We start from the raw sequence: 23,113 nt of genomic DNA on the forward strand, positions 1-23,113 counted from the left end.
CGTGGAAGACGGGATGAAGCTCCCAACTTGTCCCGGGGCTCGGGCGGCGGCGCCCCGGCCCCTCCCCCACCGTGTCCATTTCCCTCCTGCGTGAATGCCTGTGTCTGCGCGGACCGTGAGCGGCGGCGCAGCGCCAGGCGCGCGGCGGGGATGCCCTGGGACCCCTTCCGGGGCTGCCTGCGGGGTGTCGGGACTCCGGCCCCGAGCCCTCTGGCCGGGCCGCGCGCCTGGACCGCAGGCACTGAGCCCCGCGCGCAGAGCGACCTTCTGGAGGATGGAGAAATGTCTGCAAATGTCTGAGCTGAGCGGGGCCCCGGGCTTAGTGCTGGAGAGGGACACAAGCGAACAAGGCGGACGGAATTCCGGCTCCGCCGGAGCTGGTGGCCCGTGCGGAGGACAGAGCTGGCCCGCGCGCTGGAGCGCGAAGTGGTTAGGGGTGCGCTGTGTGTGGGGGGGGAGGTGGGGAGGTGAGCCCGGGGCTGGGGGCTCTCACAGGCGCAGCCTGGGCAGGCCGTGGAGTGAAGGAGTGAACACCTGAAGGTTGTGAGGGAGCGAGCCGTGGCGGTGCCCGGGGGAAGCGCGTTCCAGGCGGAGGGAACCGCAGGTTCAGAGGGGAGGGCTCGGCGGGCTGGAACCTGCGGCGGGTCAGACGAGGTCCCAGGGGTGACGGGGGCGCCGAGAACTCCTTGAGGTTATGCCTTTTACCCTGGAGGAGTGGGTTTCTCTAGAGCAGTGGTTCTCAACCTTGGCTGCACATGAGAATCACCTGGGAATCTCTTTAAAATCCTGATTTCTGGGCCTCATCCTCCGGAAATTCTGTTTCTTTGTTACTAATGTTGTGGCCTCACCCCATAACAAAGAAACAGAATTTCCGGAGGATGAGGCCCGGAAATCAGGATTTTAAAAAGATTCCCAGGTGATTCTAATGTGCAGCCAAGGTTGCGAACCACTGCGCTAGGGGGAGGGAGTGTCGGGTAGGCGGTGCCACAGCGGGACTTGCCAGGCTCACCTCGGGTGCCCCGCAGCCGGTGGAGCCCCGGCGAGGCGGAAAGACCCTCGGCGCCCCTAACACCTCGGGGCGGTATTTCTCACCCTGGGGCCCCTGGAGCCACCAATGCTAAAGCGTCTTCGGAGTAGGGCGCTTTGCCAACTGGTCAAATTCTTACGGCCACTCTCAGGTACCCCACCCCTTGGAATGTCGGGGGTAAGGATGGGGTGAGGTCGGGTAATCTGTATTTCTAAAGCGCTTCCGCTCCTGATTATCTTGCACTCAGACACTGATAAAGACGAAGTAATCTCGCCTCCCTCCTCCTTGCCTTCCCTCCCCCTCCCTCTTCCCCTCACCCCCACCCCCGTTTAGCTGATACCTTTTTCTTAGGAAGGAAGTGGAGTTTTAACTGCACTGTCTTTTCCCCTTCTGCGTTTTTCTGGACGGGGCATCTCTGGGAAGGCTCAGACCCCCAGCAGCGCTTAAAAAAAAAACAACCTCTCCCCAGAAGGTGGCGGAGGGGAAAACCCTTAACCAAGCCACTCCTAAATTAATAGTTTGTATTTGGAACTAAAGTTTGGCTGCATGAATTACCGTAACCAAAATACCATAACTACTATGTCCAAGGCCTAGAATGGGGACAGGTAGTTGGACAAGGGCTGTCTTTCTGGCGTGGGGACCAGGCCTCCTACTGGTCCTCATGGAAGGACTTGGGGATGTTGAATCTTTAGGGGGGAGCGATTATTGAAGACTTCCTGAACACCCCAGGCTGCTTTTCAAAGTTCTCACTACTTTTTATTCTACCAGCAGAGCTGGCCCTGGAGTGGGCCGGTGTTCCCAGGCGTTGGGGACGGTGTTCTGTACCCTGCAGTACTGGGGTGTCCCCTGTGGTCAGGGCATAATCAGAATGACGCCCCAAACACGCCTCAGCAGTGGCCACCACTGCAGAGAAAAAGCAGCCTTACACTGATGGGGTTGTTCACCTGTCTTACATCTGTGGTGCTGAGCTGGAGGCTTCCCTTTTTTTTTTTTAAGTTAGGCTCCTCTTGCAAATAAATCGCTTTGCAACCAAAGTAACTTTTGGAGGAAGTATAAGGGAGCCGGTCAGTTGGTAGACTTTAATCTCCACCAGTAAAAGAAGGAAGTAACAGAGGGGCAGGAAAACCTTACACAGTAACATCAGCAGTTTCTCAAAGGGTTAAAAAAGGCCATTGTGCTCACCGAGGTTCTAACTGTCAGATGTGTGCTCCACCCCCTTTCCAGCGGAAGGAAGGTCTGGAAGGTCTCTGCTCTGCTCCCTGTACCTTTCCCAGGGGAGCCAGGGGGCCTTGGGTGTCCAAAGGTGACGGAAGTCTCTTGTGGCCCTCGATAGCTGTTGGGCACAGTTTTCTGTTAACTAGAACTCATCCATCTCCTGCCTGTTTTGAATTTTGCATTGCACAATGCATTTCCCTCCCCAAGAATCTGGCGCACATGTGTACACACCAATGAATAAGACCAATAATGTTTACATCATGCTCACTTACGTGCAGGGTTCTTTTATGGATGCTAAATTCAATCATCTTCATGTTAAACCTGTAAGTGAGGGGCTAAATCCCCATCTTACTGATGTGGCCACTGAGGAACAGCGGAGTTGAGTAACTTACCTAGGGTCACACAGGTAATAGATGATAGAATTGGAATTTGAAACTTACTAGCTGGCTTCCCCGTCATATCCCTCTCACTTAGAATTCAGCTTTTCAGTCTAACTCTGGCTGGTTAAAACACTCAAGAGTTTGATGAGTTTTTGTTTTTTTTGAAGGGAGAATTGCTCGGTAGTACAGGTTTGGGTTTTGCCTGTGAGGGGCATACTGATCTGCTTCAGAGATGGCAAGTGTGGGTTCTAGTCGGCTGAAAACTTCTAGCCCCTGTGATCTTGAGCATCTCCTCTGAGTCATTTTCCATCCTCCCGAGCAGTTCTTAAAGTGTGATCCCCAGACCAGCAGCACCAGCTGGGAATTTGTGAGAAAAATCACAGGCCCCCCTCCCGAATCAGGAACTCTAGGGATGGGGCCAAGACGCCTGTGTCTAAACAAGCCCTCCAGGTTATTCTGATCACTTCTTAGACAAGCGAGGGTGTGGAGTTGTGCTTCTCTGATTTTAACGTGCAGAGCAAGCATGTCAAACTCGCAGCCCGCATGCCTTGTTTATTTGGCCCGTGTTAGCCTTTGAGTTTGACATGCTTGGTGCACCTAGGACTTGTGAAAGAGCAGGTTGCTTCTGTAGGTGGGACAGAGTCTGGGGTGGGCCTGAGATTCTGCATTTCTAACCAGCTCCCATGATGCTGAAGTTAGTGCTCGGTGGCCCACCCTTTGAATAGCAGAGGTTTAGAGGAGTAAGACTGTCACTTGGGGAAGGCTTTAAAATGAAGTTCCTGGGGATCTACCCTAACACCCCCTCCCTCTGGGGCAGTGGTTCTCAACCTGGGCTGCACATTAGAATCACCTGGGAATCTTTTTAAAATCCTGATTTCTGGGCCTCATCCTCCGGAAATTCTGTTTCCTTGTTACTAATGTTGTGGCCTCACCTCATAACAAAGAAACAGAATTTCCCTGATTTCTGGGCCTCATCCTCCGGAAATTCTGTTTCTTTGTTATGGGGTGAGGCCACAACATTAGTAACAAAGAAACAGAATTTCCGGAGGATGAGGCCCAGAAATCAGGATTTTAAGTAGATTCCCAGGTGATTCTAATGTGCAGCCAAAGTTGAGAACCACTGCTCTGGGCACTCATTTAACCCACAATGCAGGTGATGCTGATCCAGGTATGGGGACCGTCTTGTCTCTTGTGCAATGTATGGTGTTCAGCAATATCCCTGGCCTTCACCTGCTAGATGCCACCGTCCCCACATGATCCTGACGATTAAAAATGTCCCCAGGCATTGCCAAAAGTTCCCTGGGGGCAAAACGAACCCAGGATTGGATCACCTGTTCAGACCCTGTTAAGGGGCCTCCCACAGAACTTTCTAACGGAAGCGCGTACTCAGACAGGCTGGGCCCTGTACTGAGAATTCACATTGCTACGTCTTAGCCCTGAGACAGGTCAGCGGTTCCTTTTTCCAGGTGAGTCAACTGTGGCTCAGAAAGGTTACATTAGGTGCCAGTAGGCACACAGCTAGTTTCATGGCTAAGCAAACCCTGTGCCTGGAACCCAAGCCCTCACCAATGTGCTGCCCAGCCTCTCGTGGTCAGAGAAGGTTTACCTGGATAAACCCTCAAGGAAGATGGAAGTCAACCTTCTGTACTCGGGTAAACCGAAGCCCCAGACCATGGCCTCTAATTCATAAGTTAGTCGGGATCTTTTTTCTTAAAGACGTCAGACATGGCTCGCACCTCTGTAGGAGGGAGTACTTAGTCATTGTTATGGAAACTTTTTATTTTTTTAATATATTTTATTGATTTTTTTACAGAGAGGAAGGGAGAAGGATAGAGAGCTAGTAACATCGATGAGAGAGAAACATCAACCAGCTGCCTCCTGCACACTCCCTACTGGGGATGTGCCCGCAACCAAGGTACATGCCCTTGACCAGAATCGAACCCGGGACCCTTCAGTTCACAGGCCGATGCTCCATCCACTCTGCCAGACCGGCCAGGGCATGTTATGGAAACTTTTTAAACTGCATATTTAGATGAAGCCATGTTACATTGTCATCCAGTCACCTGGGCCCATGGAAACAAGGATAGCACGTGGCTCCACCTTACTGAAAATAGAATGACCCAGTGAGTTCCCTTGTACCCATCGCTGGGCTTCACACGTGGCCGGCCGTGTTTCTTCCGTACAGCTGTTCCCCTTCCCTGGGGTTTTTTTTTTTGAAGTGAATCAGACATATGTGCAATTTATGAATATTCATCCCTAAACTATGAGCATGTTTTTAGTAAAAGTCTTAATTTTATCTTCCCCCTTTAAAAGTAAAAAACACCTCAAACTTTTAGTTGGGTTCAGCTTCCCGCCGTCTTCAATGGTTTTACAGTCTGTTGAAATCAGAATCAAAATCCTGGTATTACAGACCATCATCAGGTCTCAGTCCCTGGTTTTCCCCCTTCTTTCATGTCATCTGCTTGAAGCGCCTGCGTTTCGTCCTGGGGAGCCGCGGGGCTTGAACTGGGGTCTGTGACCTGTACTGCACTGAGGCAAACAAGTTCGGAAATGGGAAGTAAGCATTTAAAAATAGCCTGACATTGCCACGGCATCCAGCTTTCTGTTCTGTCCGTAATAGCTCCTGGCCTTTTGTTCTTGTCTTACTTCACTTATCCCATAATTTGTGTTTATTACCTTTTTATAAAATTGTGGCCTGTGATGGATCAGACATTCTCTTCCAAAGTAGGTCGTTGGGAGGTGCTTTTGCCAAGTTTGACAGCCTGGATCTGGCCAGCTGCCTCCCTGTCACGATGCTGTGTTCTTTTGTCCCCTGTATATCCTGGACACTTGTCGTTAGATGAAGATGGCTTTTCTAAGACCGGAATGCATGTGGCTTTCAGTTTTTAATGTTTTGTGTGTGTTTTTGAGAAGTGATGAAGGGAGGTGGATCTATTATAAGACTTACATGATGCTAATATTTGAGAAATTAAGGAACGCCTTTTGGTCTCCTTTTCAGCTTCAGAACTAGATAATGATGCCCCCAAACCAACTTGTCCCTCCTCCGACAGCAGCGACACCCAGAAAGCCCCTGTCGTGGCTCCTCCTTCCGAGTCAAAGCAACAAACGGCCACCCTTGGAGAGAGGACATTCAACTGCTGCTACCCAGGTAAAGGGCACCTGGGGCGCGTGAGCCCCTCGGGCGCTGTCCAGCGCTGCGGGAACGCGCTCGCTGAGCCCTGAGCGAGCCCCGCGCTTCTCTTGCGCATGCGCAGCGCAGGGCCATCCTCTGTGGGTCCTGAGCATCCCTGCTCAGCCTGTGCCTCACCGGGACTCCAGCTCATAGTAGCTTCCTTTTGGAGGTTATATATTTTTTTTCTTTCTCTTCCAGGTTGCCACTTCAAAACTGTTCACGGCATGAAAGATTTGGACCGCCACCTACGAATCCATACGGGTAGGTGCCCATTCATTTGCTCAGCATTTTAGTGTTAAAAACAAACAGCAGTACACAGCAAAGGGATAAGAATTAAGTGCTAGTTATGTAGGGGTGAGCAGGACAGATAGCGGTCTCTGCCTCATGAAACGCAGTCCAGTGGTGGGGGAGCTGTGACCTAAAAAAGTAACAAATAGGCCAAAATGTTAGCTAACCGATAAGGGGAAAGTGCTCAGGAACCTGTGTTAGAGGGATGTGATCTAGCCGCAGAGGCTGGGGAGCAGCAAAATTGGGTATGAGATGCACGTGAACTTGGACACAGATCCTCCAGCCCTAGGCAAGCCTTCACAGAATTGCAGGCCCAGTCAGTATCTCAATTATAACCTAACTAGAAGCCCACATGGGGAAGGGTGAGTCCCTCAGCCTGGCCTGCGCCCTCTCGCAATCCGGGACCTCTCGGGGGAGGTCCAACTGCTGGTTTAGGCCCGATCCGGCAGTCAGACATCCCTCTCGAAATCCGGGACTGCTGGCTCCTAACCATGCTGCCTGCCTGATCGCCCCTAATTGCCTGCCTGATCACCCTTAACCGTTTGCCTGCCTGCCTGATTGCCCCTAAACACTGTGCTTGCCTGCCTGATCACCCCTAACCACTCTGCCTGCCTGATCACCCCTAACTGCCCTGCCTGCCTACCTACCTGATCACCCCTAACTGTCCTGCCTGCCTACCTACCTGATCACCCCTAACTGCTTGCCTGCCTGCTTGGTTGCCCCTAACCACTCTGCCTGCCTGCCTGACCGCCCCTAACTGCTTGCCTGCTTGCCTGACTGCCCCTAATTGCTCGCCTGCCTGATTGCCACTAACCACTCTAATTAGCATATTAATCTTTTATTGTTATAGATGAGAAACCCTAGCCAGAACTAACCAGCTAGCCTGCTCCTCAGAAATTTACTGAGATAATGGTTGCTGTTGTTGTTAAATGGGCATGCGATGAAGTTGGACAGGTTGGCACAGTAATCTTAGATAAGAGCAACAAGGTGGCACAGTAATCTTAGATAAGAGCAATAGATGGCTTCTTAAAGGTGCCTCCCGAGGTACAACCAGCTGCCGAGAACACAGAAATAAGAAGCTGGAGTGGAAGGATTCCCTGATGTACATCTGGGTCTGCACACCGTGGCCCGTGGAGCTGGCATGCTCCTTTGTCCACCTACCTTTGTGGCTGCTCTGGCCCTGCAGTGGCACCATTGAGTAGTTACTGGAGAAATGGGATGGTACACAAAGCCTGAGATATTGACTGGCTCTTTACAAAACTGTGCCAACCTTTATAGTGTAGACACTCTACTAGGTAGTGTGAGTTAGGACACTACAGTGGGGCCTTGACTTACGAGTGTCCCGACTAACGAGTTTTTCAAGATACGAGTCTCTCGGCCGATTTTTTGCTTTGAGTTGCGAGCTAAAATTCGGGTTACGAGCCAGCTTCAGATACCCCACCGCTAGCTGGCGCAGCCAATGTCACAGTGAACGCCACAACATCGGCCCAGCATCACGTGTCTCACTCGTTCACTTTAAGCGGTTAGCTCTTAGTTGAAGCATCAGTGTTGTGCTCGCATTTGTGCTTGCAGTTATTTTGCAAAACTTCGTTTTTTCAACCATGGATCTGAAGAAAGTAAGTGCGAAGAAGAAGCGGATGATGTGCATTGAATTAAAGAAAGAAATTATCGAAAAACATGGCCAAGGTGTGCGTGTGATCGACTTGGCGCAGCAGTACGAGCGCAGCACTTCTACGATCTGCACCATCCTGAAGCAGAAGGAGTCGATACAGGCTACAACTCCAGCCAAGGGCGTTAAAATAATTTCTAAACAGCGGACAGCTACCCATGAAAATATGGAGAAGCTGCTGATGGTGTGGTTAACGGAGCAGCAGCTCGCAGGAGATAACCTGACGAAGGCTACAATCTGCGAGAAGGCACGAGCTATTTACGCTGATTTGCTGCAGCAGACCCCAGGCACTTCAATGGACGAGGCATTGGGCGAGCCGTTTAAAGCCAGTCGGGGCTGGTTCGAAAATTTTAAAAAGAGGACTGGCATCCACTCCGTTGTCAGACACGGTGAGGCAGCGAGCGCAGATATAAAGGAAGGTGACATCAGCGAGCTCATCGAGGAGCACTCCGAAGAACTGACAACGCAGGAGCTAAAGGAGCTACAGGCGCAGCAGCACACGGAGGTTTTGCAGGAAATCGATGACACGGAGGAGGAGGTTATCTCCGTAAGTGAGATAAAGGAAATGTTGGGAATGTGGGAGAAACTTTCAGACTTTATTCAAAAGAAACACCCAGAAAAAATTGCAACTGGGCATGCGATGGAGCTATTTAATGACACTTGCCTAACTCATTTCAGAAATATTCTGAAAGGGAGGATGGAACAGGTCTCACTGGACAGGTTTTTATCGAAAACTCCTGTAGATGAAAGTGATGAAAGCGTGGCGAAAAGGGCAAAAATCAGCAAATAAGATTCAGTTATTCAGTTCAGCCTTTCTCCTCCAACTCCATCAGCGTCTTTAAGTCGTTTGATCGCCAAGGTAAATGCTGTACATTAAACTTAATAAAACAAGTTTATTGCACTACATTCTATTGTTCAGTATTGTGTTTTTATACAATATTCGTTATTTTTAAATACATTTTTCTTATTTAAAAACATTTAACAAAACAATTGCGGTGTTTTTTGGGTGTCCGGAATGGATTAATGGCATTTCAATTCATTGTAATGGTGAAAATTGATTTGACATACGAGTAATTTGAGTTACGAGCTCCATCACGGAACGAATTAAACTCGTAAGTCAAGGCCCCACAGTAGTCTGTTTGCTCATACAGAACCAAGCTACGTAGCTTAAACATTATCAGGCTCATTTCTCTCGGAAGCAAGAGATCCACAGCTGTTAGACCAGCTTTGTCGTCCTTAACACGGCGCTTCATCTCCGGTCCAGATTCCGTACCCAGTGGAAAACAGAAGTGGAGGGGGAGGGCCCATAGCCTCCCTCACGGGCTGGGCCCAGAAGCAGCAAGCCTTGTGGCCAGTGGGAGATGAGCAAACCTAGGCCTGCTCAGGCATCAGGGCATCGAGGCGGAGGGGGCTGGGAATGGTTTCGGGAAGGGCAGCACATACCCAGCTGAAACGCTGCAGCACCCGGAGTAGGACAGCTTTCTGGACAGTCGGCACTGTGTTGTGGAAATGAGATGAAGGGTCGCTCTTTCCCAGGGAGGGTAGACCATGAGAGGCCTCTTAGTGAAAGGAATGGGTGATCCTCATCTTGAAAGACCAGGCTACGGGATGACGGGGTCAGTAAGAGCATGCAAATTGCAGGAGCCATGTGAGCAAAGCGGAGAACCCCTTCTCCCCCCAACATGGCAACCTCAGGTGACTGAAGTGAAGGTAACAGTGGAGCAGATGTTCTCAGCAGTGGCTGTACTGCTGCCATCTAGTGGGTGGGGCCAAAAGTGCTGTCCGAATCCTGCCGTGCCCAGGACAGCCCTGTTATCAGGCCCCCGACGCTAGGGTGGACCTAGAGAGAGGGGCTGCAGCTGGGTTAATAGTGTTTCATTGGGGTCACGCAGAGCATGATCGGGGTACAGGAAGTCTAGGTAAGGCTCTGTCCTTGGTGGGTGCCCCGAGTCAGGCGTGCAGATGTGGTGCAGACTATTTGCTCCTTAATAAATGTAGACTTGGGCTACTTCTCTGGGTGCCAGGCAACTGCTCCAGTTCTTGGAATCTCTTACCCAGTGAAAAGTAGGAGGCGGCCTGGGTTCTCGCAGCATCTCTCTCAGGGCATGACCCAGAAGTGGTATCCCTTGTGGTTAGTGGAATGGTGAGATCCAGCGAATGGAGACTTAGAAACAGAGCATTTCTGTCCCGCATCGCAGCCCAAGTGCAGTGTGGTGGCTGGCCCCATGGCTCCAGGGACTCGGGCTCTTACTGGGTTGCTTTGACATCCCAAGGACGTCGCTCTCACAGGCATGGTCTTTACCGCCACCTTAAAGACACATCCGAGCCTGGTCGGTGTGGCTCGGCGGTTGAGCCTCAACCTAAGAACCAGGAGGTCACAGTTCAATTCCCAGTCAGGGCACATGCCCAGGTTGTGGGTTCGATCCCCAGTGTGGAGTGTGCAGGAGGCAGCCAGTCTATGATTCTTTCTCATCGATGTTTGTATCGCTTTCTTCCTCTCTGAAACCAATAAAAATATATTTTTAAAAAAGACAAGTGCTAGAAGCTACATGCATCACTTGGATTAATGAAGCCTTGAATCTGTGTGGCCAAGTGCCCAGCTGCAAAGGGAACATTCTCTTCACCAAGAAAAAGGAGGACTGACACGCAGGCTAGTGGTGTGTCGGACCCAGCCTGGGTGGGAAGCATCTGTAGGTCAAGTCATTTAAGTCTTGAGCCCCATCTTTGCCAAATAGGTAGGACGGTGGTTCTTAAACTTCTATTTTGAGATCCTTTTACATTTAGAAATTAAAGCTCCCTCCCCCCAGAAAAAGAGTTTTTGTTTTATCTATAGTTGTGGCATTAGCAATCTTAAACTTTAAAATAATTATTCATTTAAAAATACAGTGGGGCCTTGACTTACGAGTGTCCCGACTAACGAGTTTTTTGAGATACCAGCTGTCTCTCGGTCGATTTTTTGCATTGAGTTGATAGAGTAATTTGAGTTAACGAGCTCGGTCTCGGAACGAATTAAATTCGTAAGTCAAGGCCCCACTGTAACAGAAAACCCATTCTGTATTAGCCTAACACCTTTATAAAAAGCATTTTCCCCCACCAAAAAATAGCATAGTTTATGCCTTCGCAAATCTCTTATGTCTGGTTTCATAGTCGGCTGGGTCCTCAGCTGTTTCTGTGTATAGTCCATTGTTATGTGTTGTTTTGGTTGAAGCATATGAAGAAAACCTGGCCTCGCATACAAGGCGGGCAAGGGGAAGTTTACAACTGTGAGCACACAAAATACTGAGCTTGTTCTTGTGTTATTGTGTATTAACTAGAGCCCCGATGCACGAAATTTGTGCAAGAGTAGGCCTTCCTTCCCCCCTGCTGGCTGCTGGCACCTCGCACTGGCTTCCTTCTGGCACCCAGGACCCGGGCTTCTCTGGCAGCCCCAGCTTCGTCCGGAAGGTTGTCCGGTCTAAATAGCATATTACGCTTTTATTATTATAGATTATTGCATTGTTTATACAAACAACTGTAAACCTACTTTTGCCCCACCCTGAATGTGATTGGAAATGGGGGGGTATGTTGATAGCCTTTTCAGATATTTTCCTTTAACACTAAACCACAACACAATAAATGGTAGTTTCTGAAAGATTAGTGGCTAAGTGGAATCTGCAGCCACATTTCCACACGCTTTTCAAAACTGTTCAGTTAAAAATCCATTGATCTGAATGCTTTTACCCAGGCTCGATTGCTGACATGTCATGCATTGGTCGTTTGGAAAACACTGGCTTACCAGCTTCTCTAATTCTTCCAAATGTTGACTCATTTCATTATAACAGGGAAAAATCACTTCTGTTAACATTCCCAATCTCGTTTTAAAAATCTCAGAACCAGGAAGCTGCAAGCCCAGGGTAGCAGATCTGTGTTCTGAAATCCTAACTTGCATTTTTAGAGCGTTCTCGAATGTTATCATTGTGGCATTGGTCACTGTCCTTGAAGTGACAAGCTCGCGTAGCTCCTTCGGCCAAATACCAGATCTGAAGACAAAAAAACAAAGAAAGCCATAGTTTGTCAGTTGTTTCAAATCAAAACGGTGCGGCCTGGATAAGTTTGCAAGAGCTTGTCAGACAGCCGTGTACTGTGGTTTGCAGCAGCAGCAACTTACACATCCCGTTTCATCACACAGGGTGTCCAAGAGGCTTATTCAGGGGAGAGATTTAATCAGATGGTTTCAGCTGCTGGAAAGGACATTATTCCTAAGTGAAACTGGCTCTGGCTTCCCTGGGTGGCAGTGGGGGGGAGGGGGGGGTACGGTGAAGGGGCGCGCCGTGAAGGCTGTCGGGACAGTAGGGAGAGCTCAGGTGTCAGCAGACCTGCCCACCATCGCTCCTCAGTGACAGTGCCAGCGATGAAAAAGGCAAAGCGTGTCGTAGGAGGGGCATGAAAATACCTTGACCACAGACTCAGCCAGGTGAGTCTCGAGGACCCCAGGCGCTCCCAGACTGAACTTGGAGGGCCCTGGAGGCCGAGTGTGACAGGCAAATACAGGAGTGGCTAAGGACAGGCATCTGTGCGCCTAGCGTGCAGGCTTGCTGAGGGCTTATTTGGGGAGTGTTGGGAAATCGGGCCTTGAACTTGGATTGAGTCTTTTTATTACATTTTTTCTAAAGTCATGTTGGGATATATGTATGTGTATGTATATGCATTTATACCTTAAATGCGAGTCTGTCTTGGATGGAAAGAAAAGCTAAATTTTCAAATAGACAATAGAAACAGAGTGAGGAGTTGGAGGAAGAGCAAGATAGAAAAGGCTTCATTTCTATTTTTTCCCCAGTCAAATCTTAAGCAAGAAAATATAAACAGTAAATATATCTAGGTAGTTCTAAAAACAGCATCACTTTTCTCCTCAACTTTATACATTGAATATATAGCTCTTACTGTCTTTCTTTTTGGGGGGCTTTTTTTTTTTTTCCAAGAGAGAAAGGAGGGAGGGGGAGAGAGAAACATCGATGTGAGAGAGAAACATCTATCAGTTGCCTCCAGTACTTTCCCAGACCAGGGATCAATCCCACCACCTGGGTATGTGCCCTGACAGGGAATCGACCCTCCACCCAACTGAGCCACACCAGCCGGCGCAAATTTCTAAGCCCTGCTAGTCAAAAGTAATATGGTATTGTTTGAAAGCTAGCAATGACAGGAGGAGGTCTTTTGCCACCTCTACATCCATACCACTCTCCCACCTGCCTTCTGGAGAGTAACATTCATCTGGAAGAGAAAAGAAGGCACAAAAGTAGCCCCAAAATCTTGGACTGCAAAACCGTTTGCTTTATTAGAATTAAAATAACCAAAAAGCTATAAGTCAAACAGTGTGAATAAATAAATAGAAGTGGAATAAATATGGGACAGAGCATAGAAAGAGGTGTGTGTGTGTGCGTGTGTGTGTGTGCGCGCGCACACGCGCGCAAATCGAAGGCAGCATTTCGAGTTGGAGGAGTCGTGGGTAAACTCTGGTCATGTGGGGCCAGGACAGGTGGCAGTCTATTGGGACAAAAGTTATTGCCCTTCACCTCATTCACAAATTCCAAATATATTAAATAAGTCAGGGATTAAAGTCTATATTAGGAAAGGTAGGAAAAATTTATGGTGTAAGTCGACAAATAAAACCACAGAGAAGACAGATTAATGTTTCTAAAGTTAAAAATAACAAGACGCCACTAAGGGAAGACAGATGTCCCACAGGAAGAAATTTGAAACATAGGGTGGAATTAATCTTCAGCACATATAAGTTTCCTACAAGTCAAAGATGACCCCAGGGAAAAGAATATGAACAGGAAATCACCTAAGAAATACAAATGCCAATATTTGCATGAAAAGCCCGTAAGCAGTAAAGGAAGATGCAATCTAAATATACCGTATTTTCTTTATCTGGTTGTATTAGCATAGTGAATTGCGGAATACCATATATCACCTTGCATTTAATTTCATCATTGCCATACCCTTCCTCCCTCACCTCCCAATTCAGAGAGAACATGGTAATGGGCAGAAAGTTGATAGAGATCTGATAGTAGCAAAGCCACTTTAAAATGAAATTTGAGCTTTGGCCAGTGTTGCTCAATGGTTAGAGGGTTGGCCCATGCACTGAAGGGTCATGGGCCCTATTCCCAGTCAAGGGCACATACCTAGGTTGCACGTTCGATCCACAGCCCTGGTCGGGGTGCATGCGGGAGGCAACCAATTGATGTGTCTCACATTATGTTTCTCTCTCCCCTCCCCCTCCCTACCTTCCATTCTAAAAATCAATGGAAGAAATATCCTCATTTTCTCTAATAGTTCAAGTCTACTTGTTTTGGATTGTCTTGGTAGACTGTCTTATGCAAGTAATGAGTTTTCTCCTGTCTTTCTACTTGATCTCGAGCACCTCTGTCTAGGTCAGGGGTGGGCAAACTTTTTGACTCGAGGGCCACAATGGGTTCTTAAGCTGGACCGGAGGGCCGGAACAAAAGCATGGATGGAGTGTTTGTGTGAACTAATATAAATTCAAAGTAAACATCATTACATAAAAGGGTACGGTCTTTTTTTTCTTTTTTCGTTTTATTCATTTCAAATGGGCCGGATCCGGCCCGCGGGCCGTAGTTTGCCCACGGCTGGTCTAGGTGCTCCAGGTCTGAGTTGAAGAGCAACAATGAGAAGAAGCCATCGTGTCTTAATTCCTTATCGAAAAGGAAGGCTCTCTCGCGTGTCACCATCTTTAGTCAAGAATGATGGCTGACTTTCAGATGTTTTGCTCCTTTTAAGGTGGTCCCGTAGGGTTTCTTTGGCCTCATAAAGGAGATTGACTTCTAATGTTTATATTTTCAATAATCACTTTGTATCTTCATTCGACTTTGATATCCGAGTTCATCTCTCATGAAGTGAGTTGAGGCATTTATCTTTCCCTGTGCTGTTAAACAGTTAATCGAATGTGGAAACACGTCTAGGAAATTTGATAGTCTGCGCCCACAATCCTCTCTGCTTGTGCCTTTTTTCAGAGGGTGGGGAGGGGCTGTAGAGGAGGCTGTGCCGGTAGAACCGCTCTAAGTGGCAACTGGAGACTGCGCCGCTCATCCCAGCGTCCCCTCCCCCCCCCACCTGTCCCCGTCCCCGTCCCCGTCCAGGTGAGTCACAGCTCCGTGCCTGTGGGCTTTTCTGCAGGACCCAGCGGGAGCCTCTGTCTGGAACACGCCAGATAAAGGCATTACTTGACCTTGTGTCTGCTGTGGACTCCTGGCAACTTTGTGAAGCTAGGGCCCTTCCCAGAATAGTGTTTTTAAATGTAGTCAAGTCCCAGTAAAAGCTATATTTTAGTACAATTGCCACCAAAGTGTTAAGTGTGTGGTATTTTAATACGTTGAATCCTTGCGACCCTGGGAGCTTGTTCGAAATGCGGAATCTCAGGCCCTACCCAGGTCCACTGAGTCAGAAACTGTATTTTACTTTTTGTTTTTATGAGTTCAGCTTGAGAAGTGAGGAGATATTGATCGAAGGGTACAAACTTTCAGTTATAAGGTGAATACGTTCTGGGGATCTGACGTACAGTGAGGTGACTGGTGTTAATACTGTATCCTGGGTTATATACCTGAAAGTTGCTAAGAGTAACTTACATTTTCTCATCACAAGAAAAAGTAATTATCAGAGGTGATGGGGCTGTGACCACAATAAGGTTAATCATTTCTCAATATACATAGATATTAAATCATCTTGTATACCTTAAACTTACACAATGTTATATGTCAGCTAGAGGCCTAGTGCATGAAATTTGTGCATGAGTAGGGTCCCTAGGCCTGGCCAGTGATCAGGGCCGATCAGGGCCTTCCTTCTCCCGGCTGCTGGCTGGGGCCTTCCTTCCCCCAGTTGCTGGCTGCTGGCTGGGGCCTTCCTTCATTATGCACTGCCCCCTAGTGGTCAGTGCACGTCGTAGTGAGCGGTCAAACTCCCAAGGGGACAATTTTCATATTAGCTTTTTTATTATATAGGATTATAGTATAGTATAGAAAGTTAGGGGGCGGGGATCTGCATTTTAAAGCCGCCCCCACCACACCCCCCAGACGACTAGTGTGGTCATTAGCACTGAGAAGCCCCACATTGAATGTTAGGACCTCGTGGCTGGTCTGCTAGCTCCCTTCATTATGGAGCAGCGATGAGCATGAATGTTGCTTTGAGAACTGGCTCATGTCTATTCACAAGGGTCTCAGGTACCATTATTAGTGTGGTCAGCTAACCAAGTTCACAACAGGAGGAAATGCTAAATTTCAGTTAGAAGTTTTAGGAACAAAAGTGTGACCATTTCCCACCCAAGGTCTTTGACCCTCTGAATTTTATCTACAAGTCCCAAATGAAGAATCCCTGATCTGGAATGTTCCAGGTCATCTGGGGAAGAGAAAAGATGGCACACTGGCTCGGAAGAGCCTTTGCCTAACAGTGACTCATCAGTTTTGATCGCATTTCCCTGGGCAGAGCGAGCCACACACCCAGTCCCCGGGGCACGGCGCAGAATTCTCCCAGGAAGGACAGCAGACTCAGTAGTAAACAACTTCAGGGCGCATCTCGGACATGGCAGCTTTTTACATTGTCACTGGTCCGTTTTACTCTGTAATTTTATATCTTCCTGGGCCGCCATCCATTTCATCACGTCTTCCAAATTTATTGGGCTGACGTTCTGCTTGATAGTTGTGATTGACTTTGTCCATCTATATTCCCCTTTCTCTTTGCAATGCCTGCGTCCTCAACCAGGCACAACGTTACTCCCTTCCCTCCCCAGGAGACATTTGGCAATATCTGGAGACTTATTTGACTCTCACAAATGGGGAGGGAGGTGCTACTGGCAGGCAGTGGGGAGGGGTCAGGGATGCTGTGAAATATGCTACAATATACAGGACAGCCCACAGCAAAGAAGAACCTGGCCCAAAATGGCGATAGTGCAGAGGTAGAGAACCCTGATCTATTGGAATCTTCTCTTTTTAAAAAAATAAATACATTTTTGCCCTGACTGGTTTGGCTCAGTGGATAGAGCGTCGGCCTGCGGACTGAAGGGTCCCGGGTTTGATTCCGGTCAAGGGCATATACCTTGGTTGCGGGCACATCCCCAGTAGGGAGTGTGCAGGAGGCAGCTGATCGATGTTTCTCTCTCATCGATGTTTCTAACTCTCTATCCCTTTCCCTTCTTCTCTGTAAAAAAATCAGTAAAATATATTTTTAAAAAATACATTTTTAAAAATGTTTTCATTGATTTTTAGAGAGAGAGGGAGGGGGAGAAAGAGAAGCATTGTGATGAGAGAGAAACATCAATCGGCTGCCTCCTGCATGGCCCCCACCAGGGATTGAGCCCCAACCCGGGCATGTGCCCTGACCGGGAGTCAGACCAGCGACCTCTTGGTGCATGGGTTGACACTCAGCCACTGAGCCACACCAGCTGGGCGGAATCTTCTCTTTTTGAGCAAACCTCCCCTTTTAACAACCAAGTTTGGTTTTATTGATCAAGTGCTGGAATCTTCATTTATTCCTTCTAGTTTCTTGACTCCCATGTGGCTCACTTGCTTTCAGTCTTTTGTTAGAAATGAACTTAAAAGTGATAGGTTATGGCGCCCTGGCCAGTGTGCTAAGTGGTTAGAGCGGCGGCCCATGTATCAAAGAGTCTTGGGTTTGATTCTCCATCAAGGGCATGGACCTGGGTTGCAGGTTCAATCCCAGCTCCACTTGGGGGCACATGTGGGAGAAAAGCAATCAGTGTGTCCTCTCGCATGGATGTTTCTCTCTCTCCTCCCTCCCTCTCTCCCTTCTACTCTCTCTACAAAGCAATGGAAAAGATATCCTGGGGTGAGGATTAACAACAACAAAAAAGTGACAGGCTGTGGGTTTTGATACACTGCACTCTCACTGCCCATCCATAGGAGGTTTGTAATCTGATTTGGATTCATGAACAAAAATTGTTTGAAAATATGTCCTACAATTTTCAGGCTGACGTTTTTGAAAACCTTTTATGAGACCATGTTAGAGTCATAAAAGTTTGATTCACATCTATTGGGTGAGTTTTATCTTTTCTTTAATATGAAATTTCTAGTGGCTTTCATCATCACAATTTCTATATTAAAATGGATATTCCTGCTTTCTCTTAGCATTTTTTTAGAATGTTTTCCTATCATTTTCTATTCTTTGTCATTTTTACTTAGGTCTCTTCAGCACATTAAGCTGACTTTTCGAAAATTTTTAAAAATACCTTTTTATTGATTTCAGAGAAGAAAGGAAAGGGAGAGGGAGAGATAGGAACATCAATGATGAGAGAGAATCATTGATCGGTTGCATGCCCCCTACTGGGACCAGCCTGTAACCCAGGTATGTGCTGTGACCAGGAATCAAACCTTGACCTCCTGGTTCATAGGTTGACACTCAAACCACGGAACCACACCACACCAGCCAGGCTGACTTTGAAATCTTGAACAGGTAAATTTAATCCATTTATGTGTGTTGTACTTACATTTAAGTTTGATTTTTACCAAATTTTGTGTGCTGGCTTTTTTTTTTTTTTTTTAAATGGTTGGTTCTCTCTTGTGGTGTGGAAGCAATACTTTCCATTTCATTACTTTCTCATATCCCACATTTTATCCGCTTCCTTTTTTTCCCCTGCTGTGTATATACAATTCAAGTATGATACCCTGAGTCATCTGTCATGTCAGCTGGCTTTTCTTTTTCCACTGAATGCTAGTTCAAATGTAGGATTCTATTTAAGTAATAATTTCTGTAGAACTTCATAGAACTTTATTTTATTTCCATCTTGCTACCATCCAGTGTGGTCCGGGAACTTGTGTGCTGATCTGAACATTTTTCTTTCTGAAACCTTTAATAGCTTACCATTCTGGGCTTCTGAATTTGGCCACCATTTCTAGATAAGGCATCTTAAGGCCCATGGCCATGTTTAGTGTTGATAAGTAATTATTTGCTCTGTTCTGTCCTACCCAATCTAGAACTAGCTATCATATCTTTTCTTTTACTTTCCTGCTGGAAGCTACCCATTGTCTACACCAGCGGTTCTCAACCTGTGGGTCTCAACCCCTTTGGGGTCGAACGACCCTTTCACAGGGGTCGCCTAAGACCATCGGAAAACACATATATAATTACATATTGTTTTTGTGATTAATCACTATGCTTTAATTATGTTCAATTTGTAACAATGAAATTGGGGGTCACCACAACATGAGGAACTGTATTAAAGAGTCACAGCATTAGGAAGGTTGAGAACCACTGGTCTACACTATCATGAAAGTACAGCAGGGAACACAGAGGGCTGATGGACCTTGGGCTTTAGCAAGGGCTAAAAGCTATGCACCGATTGTTCTGTCGAGACAATGGTGGCTCAAGGCAATCCCCTAACCCAGTGGTCGGCAAACTCATTAGTCAACAGAGCCAAATATCAACAGTACAACGATTGAAATTTCTTTTGAGAGCCAAATTTTTTAAACTTAAACTATATAGGTAAGTACATTGTTATTAACTTAATTAGGGTACTCCAAAGGCTTAGGAAGAGCCACACTCAAGGGGCCAAAGAGCAGCATGTGGCTCGTGAGCCTCAGTTTGCCGACCACGGCCCTAACCTGATAATCTTTTACTGTTTACCAAACTTTACTTTTGATATGCTTGTTTGTTTAGCTAAAGGGCAAATGTTAGTAAATAAAAAGCTGTGGTTCCAGAGATTTGGAGAACCTCTCTGCTAGAGAGAGGCCTGCCTCCCCCCATGCCTTCTAAATTTATATTTCTTGTCTAGTGTATCCATTTATGCGCAGCCCCTTCTCCAGATCCTGAATCCTTGCTGCAAAAGGTTGCGGCACTTTCCCTGTTGTAACATCCTTTTGCTAGTCAACTTACTGGAAGAGAATGGAAATAAACCTGGGAATGAAAACTGCTTTTATAACTTCAAGTTCTTGATTTGGACATGTCCAAAAAAAAAAAAAAAAAAGATTGCCAAGACAGCACAAGGTAGCAGATACTGGAGCAAACACGCCTGGGTTCAAATCCCAGCTTCACCCTGGAGCAAATTGATGTAGGCCTGTCTTCCTGGCTCTGGCTTCCCCAAGCATTTGGTTCCTGGGTGAAATCCTGTATTTTGGGGCATGATCAGCCTGACGTGGTTGCAGGGGAGGGAAGGAACACTCGATTTGGTGGAGATGTTCTGAGCATGGGGTTCTCTGTCTCCCAGGGTATCTCTAACTTCTTGGGCCGTTTGCGTTATTTCTCTGGTCTAAGCACCCTCATTTCCTAGTCGCTGGGGGCAGGGGAACTGTGGGAGGGTGGATACTGTTGCTACTTGCAGTTTGGTATACATAAGGGAGGGCCCTCCTGGCCATTCCTTATGTGGTTCATCAGCTAGTCAGCCAGGAAGCTGTTCTAAGACACTAGTAGACCTGGTACTTCTGTGACCACGCCCCTGTTCCCAAGTGGGGTTGGCCTGTGATTTTCTCCTTCAGTCTGATTTTATCTAACCTGTCCCTTCAGATTCTCCATGATTTCTGAGCTGTCAGTGCATGGCACCCCTTCTCCTCTCCCAGTGTGGTCATCTAGATTTAAGTATCTTCCTATCCCTTGCCATCTGGGCAGAAGGAAGAGGCAGACCCGCATCTCTTGGCAGTAATCTCGATCAGGATAACCCGTAAATCCTTGACTCTTTTATGTATTTGAAGGAGACAAACCACACAAGTGTGAGTTCTGTGACAAGAGCTTCTGCCGGAAGGACAATCTGACCATGCACATGCGGTGCCACACCAGCGTGAAGCCCCACAAGTGTCACCTGTGCGACTACGCCGCCGTGGACAGCAGCAGCCTCAAGAAGCACCTGCGGATCCACTCCGACGAGCGGCCCTACAAGTGCCAGCTCTGCCCCTACGCCAGCCGCAACTCCAGCCAGCTCACCGTCCACCTCCGGTCCCACACGGGTAAGTCCCTGACCCGGACACCTGGGCCTGACTTGCCAATTTCTTAACCTTTTATTTACCTAAAACACAAGCAACTTCAACACCTTGGTGGTTAAGTAAAGAAATTTGGAATCTCTGTGGTGATGGTGAAGCTTGGGGTTTTAATTGAAAGATGAAAACCCAACAGCTGGGTTTCCTAACGTGACTGCATAGCATGCAGCTGGGTGAGGACCCAGAACAGCAGCCAGGAAGCAACGGTGTATCTTGAATTATCTGAAGTATAAACTAGGTGTTTCAGTCTTTTCACTAAACCTCTGATTGCATAGTTTAATCCAGAAACATGTAGCAGAAGCAGTGGAACGTAACTGCAGATCAGAGACTTCCAGTTCTAGAAATTGGACTTTGCAAAGAGCTTTTCCTTCCCTTCTTTGTGAGACCCCGTTGAAATAATGATCGATCCATCGACAGACCCCAATAATCGATCATAGCACAGAAAAATGGGGATTGGGAGTCTCATAAGAAGGTTCATAAAATGAGAATTTTCAGTGAATTCATGGGAGATGGTGAGCAGACAGAAATACGTTGTCATCTCAAATCGGGTAAAGAAAACTGTCCCGGCAGACAACTGGGAGGCAGCCAGGCAGTTGGAGCCAATGTCTGGCTGTCCTGAGAGCTCTGGACTTGTAGACAGCCAAGGCCCCAGAGCTCAGAGAAGCTGAGCCTATTGGCAGAATGGCCCAAACTACCCAGCAGGTAAATTTCTATGGCACCTGTGCCTAATCCTTTGGCCGATCCATTCTTCCTAAGCAAAAGTATCAACTGTGAATTCTGAGTCATTTGTGGGAAATGATGGTGTAAAAAGTGCCAAGTCTAACAAATAACTAATTCTGGAGCTAACGGAGTACTTGGGTGATAGATGAGGATTTTTCAGTTCTAATTGGCATCTATCCATGGGCAGAAATGTTGCATCCAAGAACAGTTCTAGGAAAAGGGTAGTAAGAATAAAGTGGTGTGAATTAAAACTGAGATTGCTGGCTCTAAAGTTTTTTAAAATCCCAGAGATCAGGAAAAAAAAAGTGTTGGAGAACTGAGAACAAATAAGAAGCCAGAAGTCTGGTTGCTGACTAGGTCTAGGAAGAAAAGAAAATAGAAGTGAGGAAATCAAATGAGAAAAAGAATTTCCTAATTCTAAGCGGCCGTGGGAGTGGAAGGCTTCACAGAATGCCACGCAGGGCCAAGGAGTGGCTAGAAAGACTTCTCAGTGACAGTGGCTTCAAATTTGGAAAATCATTTGAGTGTAGAATTTTATACCCAGCCAAACTGTCTCAAGTACAAAGACAGGCTAATAGACAAAGGTGTATACAAGGACTCAGATTTTTCTCTAAGCCACCATTCTAGGGGAGGTACTGGAAGATAAGCGCTGTCAAAACAAGGAAGAAAAATTGGACATGGGGTATTTGATATGTGAACATCTGAATATAGCTAGCTGGGATTGCAATAAAGGGAAGCAGCAAGACGGTAACTTGTATAGGAGGCTAAGAGGAAAAAAATCAGCACATCAGAAACTCAGAAAATTTATTAGAAATTCCATGTAAATGCTTACATAACTAAAAGACTGGACAACTTGAGATCATGATGAGATTCTTTTTACTCAAGAAATGCGCAGTTTAGTCAAGAGCATGCATGATAAAATGTGGCCCAAAATGCACCTGTAGGAAAAGAGGATCGATTCAACCTTGATGCATATTATCAACTGACCCAGGTGTGGCAATGATCCTGGAAGGGGGTGCACATAATCCTGGTGCCATAGTTGGCTCTGATGAATATCACATACTCAGTCATAATATAAAATACTTCTATAGCGGTCCTCAAATCACACTGTTTTGTTCAATGTTGTTTCATTATAACGTTGATAGGAACGTAACTCTATTATCAGTTAGCCTATGGTAAAACTGGTTTCATTACACGTCGTTCCGCTTAAAGTCAAAGAACCCATCGACGACGTTCAGAGAGGACTCAGTGGAGCTGGACTCTAAACGTTGAAAACAGCCCTAGCCAGTTTGGCTCAGTGGATAGAGCACCCGCCTGTGGACCAAAGGATCCTGGGTTCGATTCCAGGCAAGGGCTCAGACCTTGGTTGCAAGGCTCCTCCCTGGCCCGGGCCCCAGTCAGGGCGTGCACAGGAGGCAAGCAATCGATGTGTTTCGCTCACATCGATGTTTCTCTCACATCGATGTTTCTCTCTGTCCTTCCTCTCTCTTCCACTCTCTCTAAGAAGATCAGTGGAAAAATATCCTGGAGTGAGGGTTTCACAAAAAAATAAATAAAAGTTGAACACAACTAGTTAAAGCTTGAGAATTCGCAAATGTTGTTGAACTTAAATGTAAAAATAAAGCTATTCCTGACAAGAAGAGGGGATCCTCAAAAAAAAAACACCTCTGA

General features: G+C 47.1%; 1 protein-coding gene across 8 annotated transcripts in view; it reads left to right on the forward strand.

Annotated features, from left to right (window-relative positions):
• Positions 1 to 23,113, forward strand: part of ZFP64 (ZFP64 zinc finger protein) — a 249,068-nt gene that overhangs the window by 60,912 nt on the left and 165,043 nt on the right. For all 8 annotated transcript variants that reach the window (XM_059705280.1, XM_059705282.1, XM_059705281.1 and 5 more), the window contains exons 6-8: positions 5,621 to 5,770; positions 5,993 to 6,055; positions 20,441 to 20,692. In XM_059705280.1, coding sequence (XP_059561263.1) covers positions 5,621 to 5,770; positions 5,993 to 6,055; positions 20,441 to 20,692 — 465 coding nt within the window. The remainder of the gene's footprint in view (positions 1 to 5,620; positions 5,771 to 5,992; positions 6,056 to 20,440; positions 20,693 to 23,113) is intronic.

This window comes from Myotis daubentonii, chromosome 8 (assembly GCF_963259705.1).
Source record: "Myotis daubentonii chromosome 8, mMyoDau2.1, whole genome shotgun sequence".
NCBI classification, from domain to species: Eukaryota; Metazoa; Chordata; class Mammalia; order Chiroptera; family Vespertilionidae; genus Myotis; species Myotis daubentonii.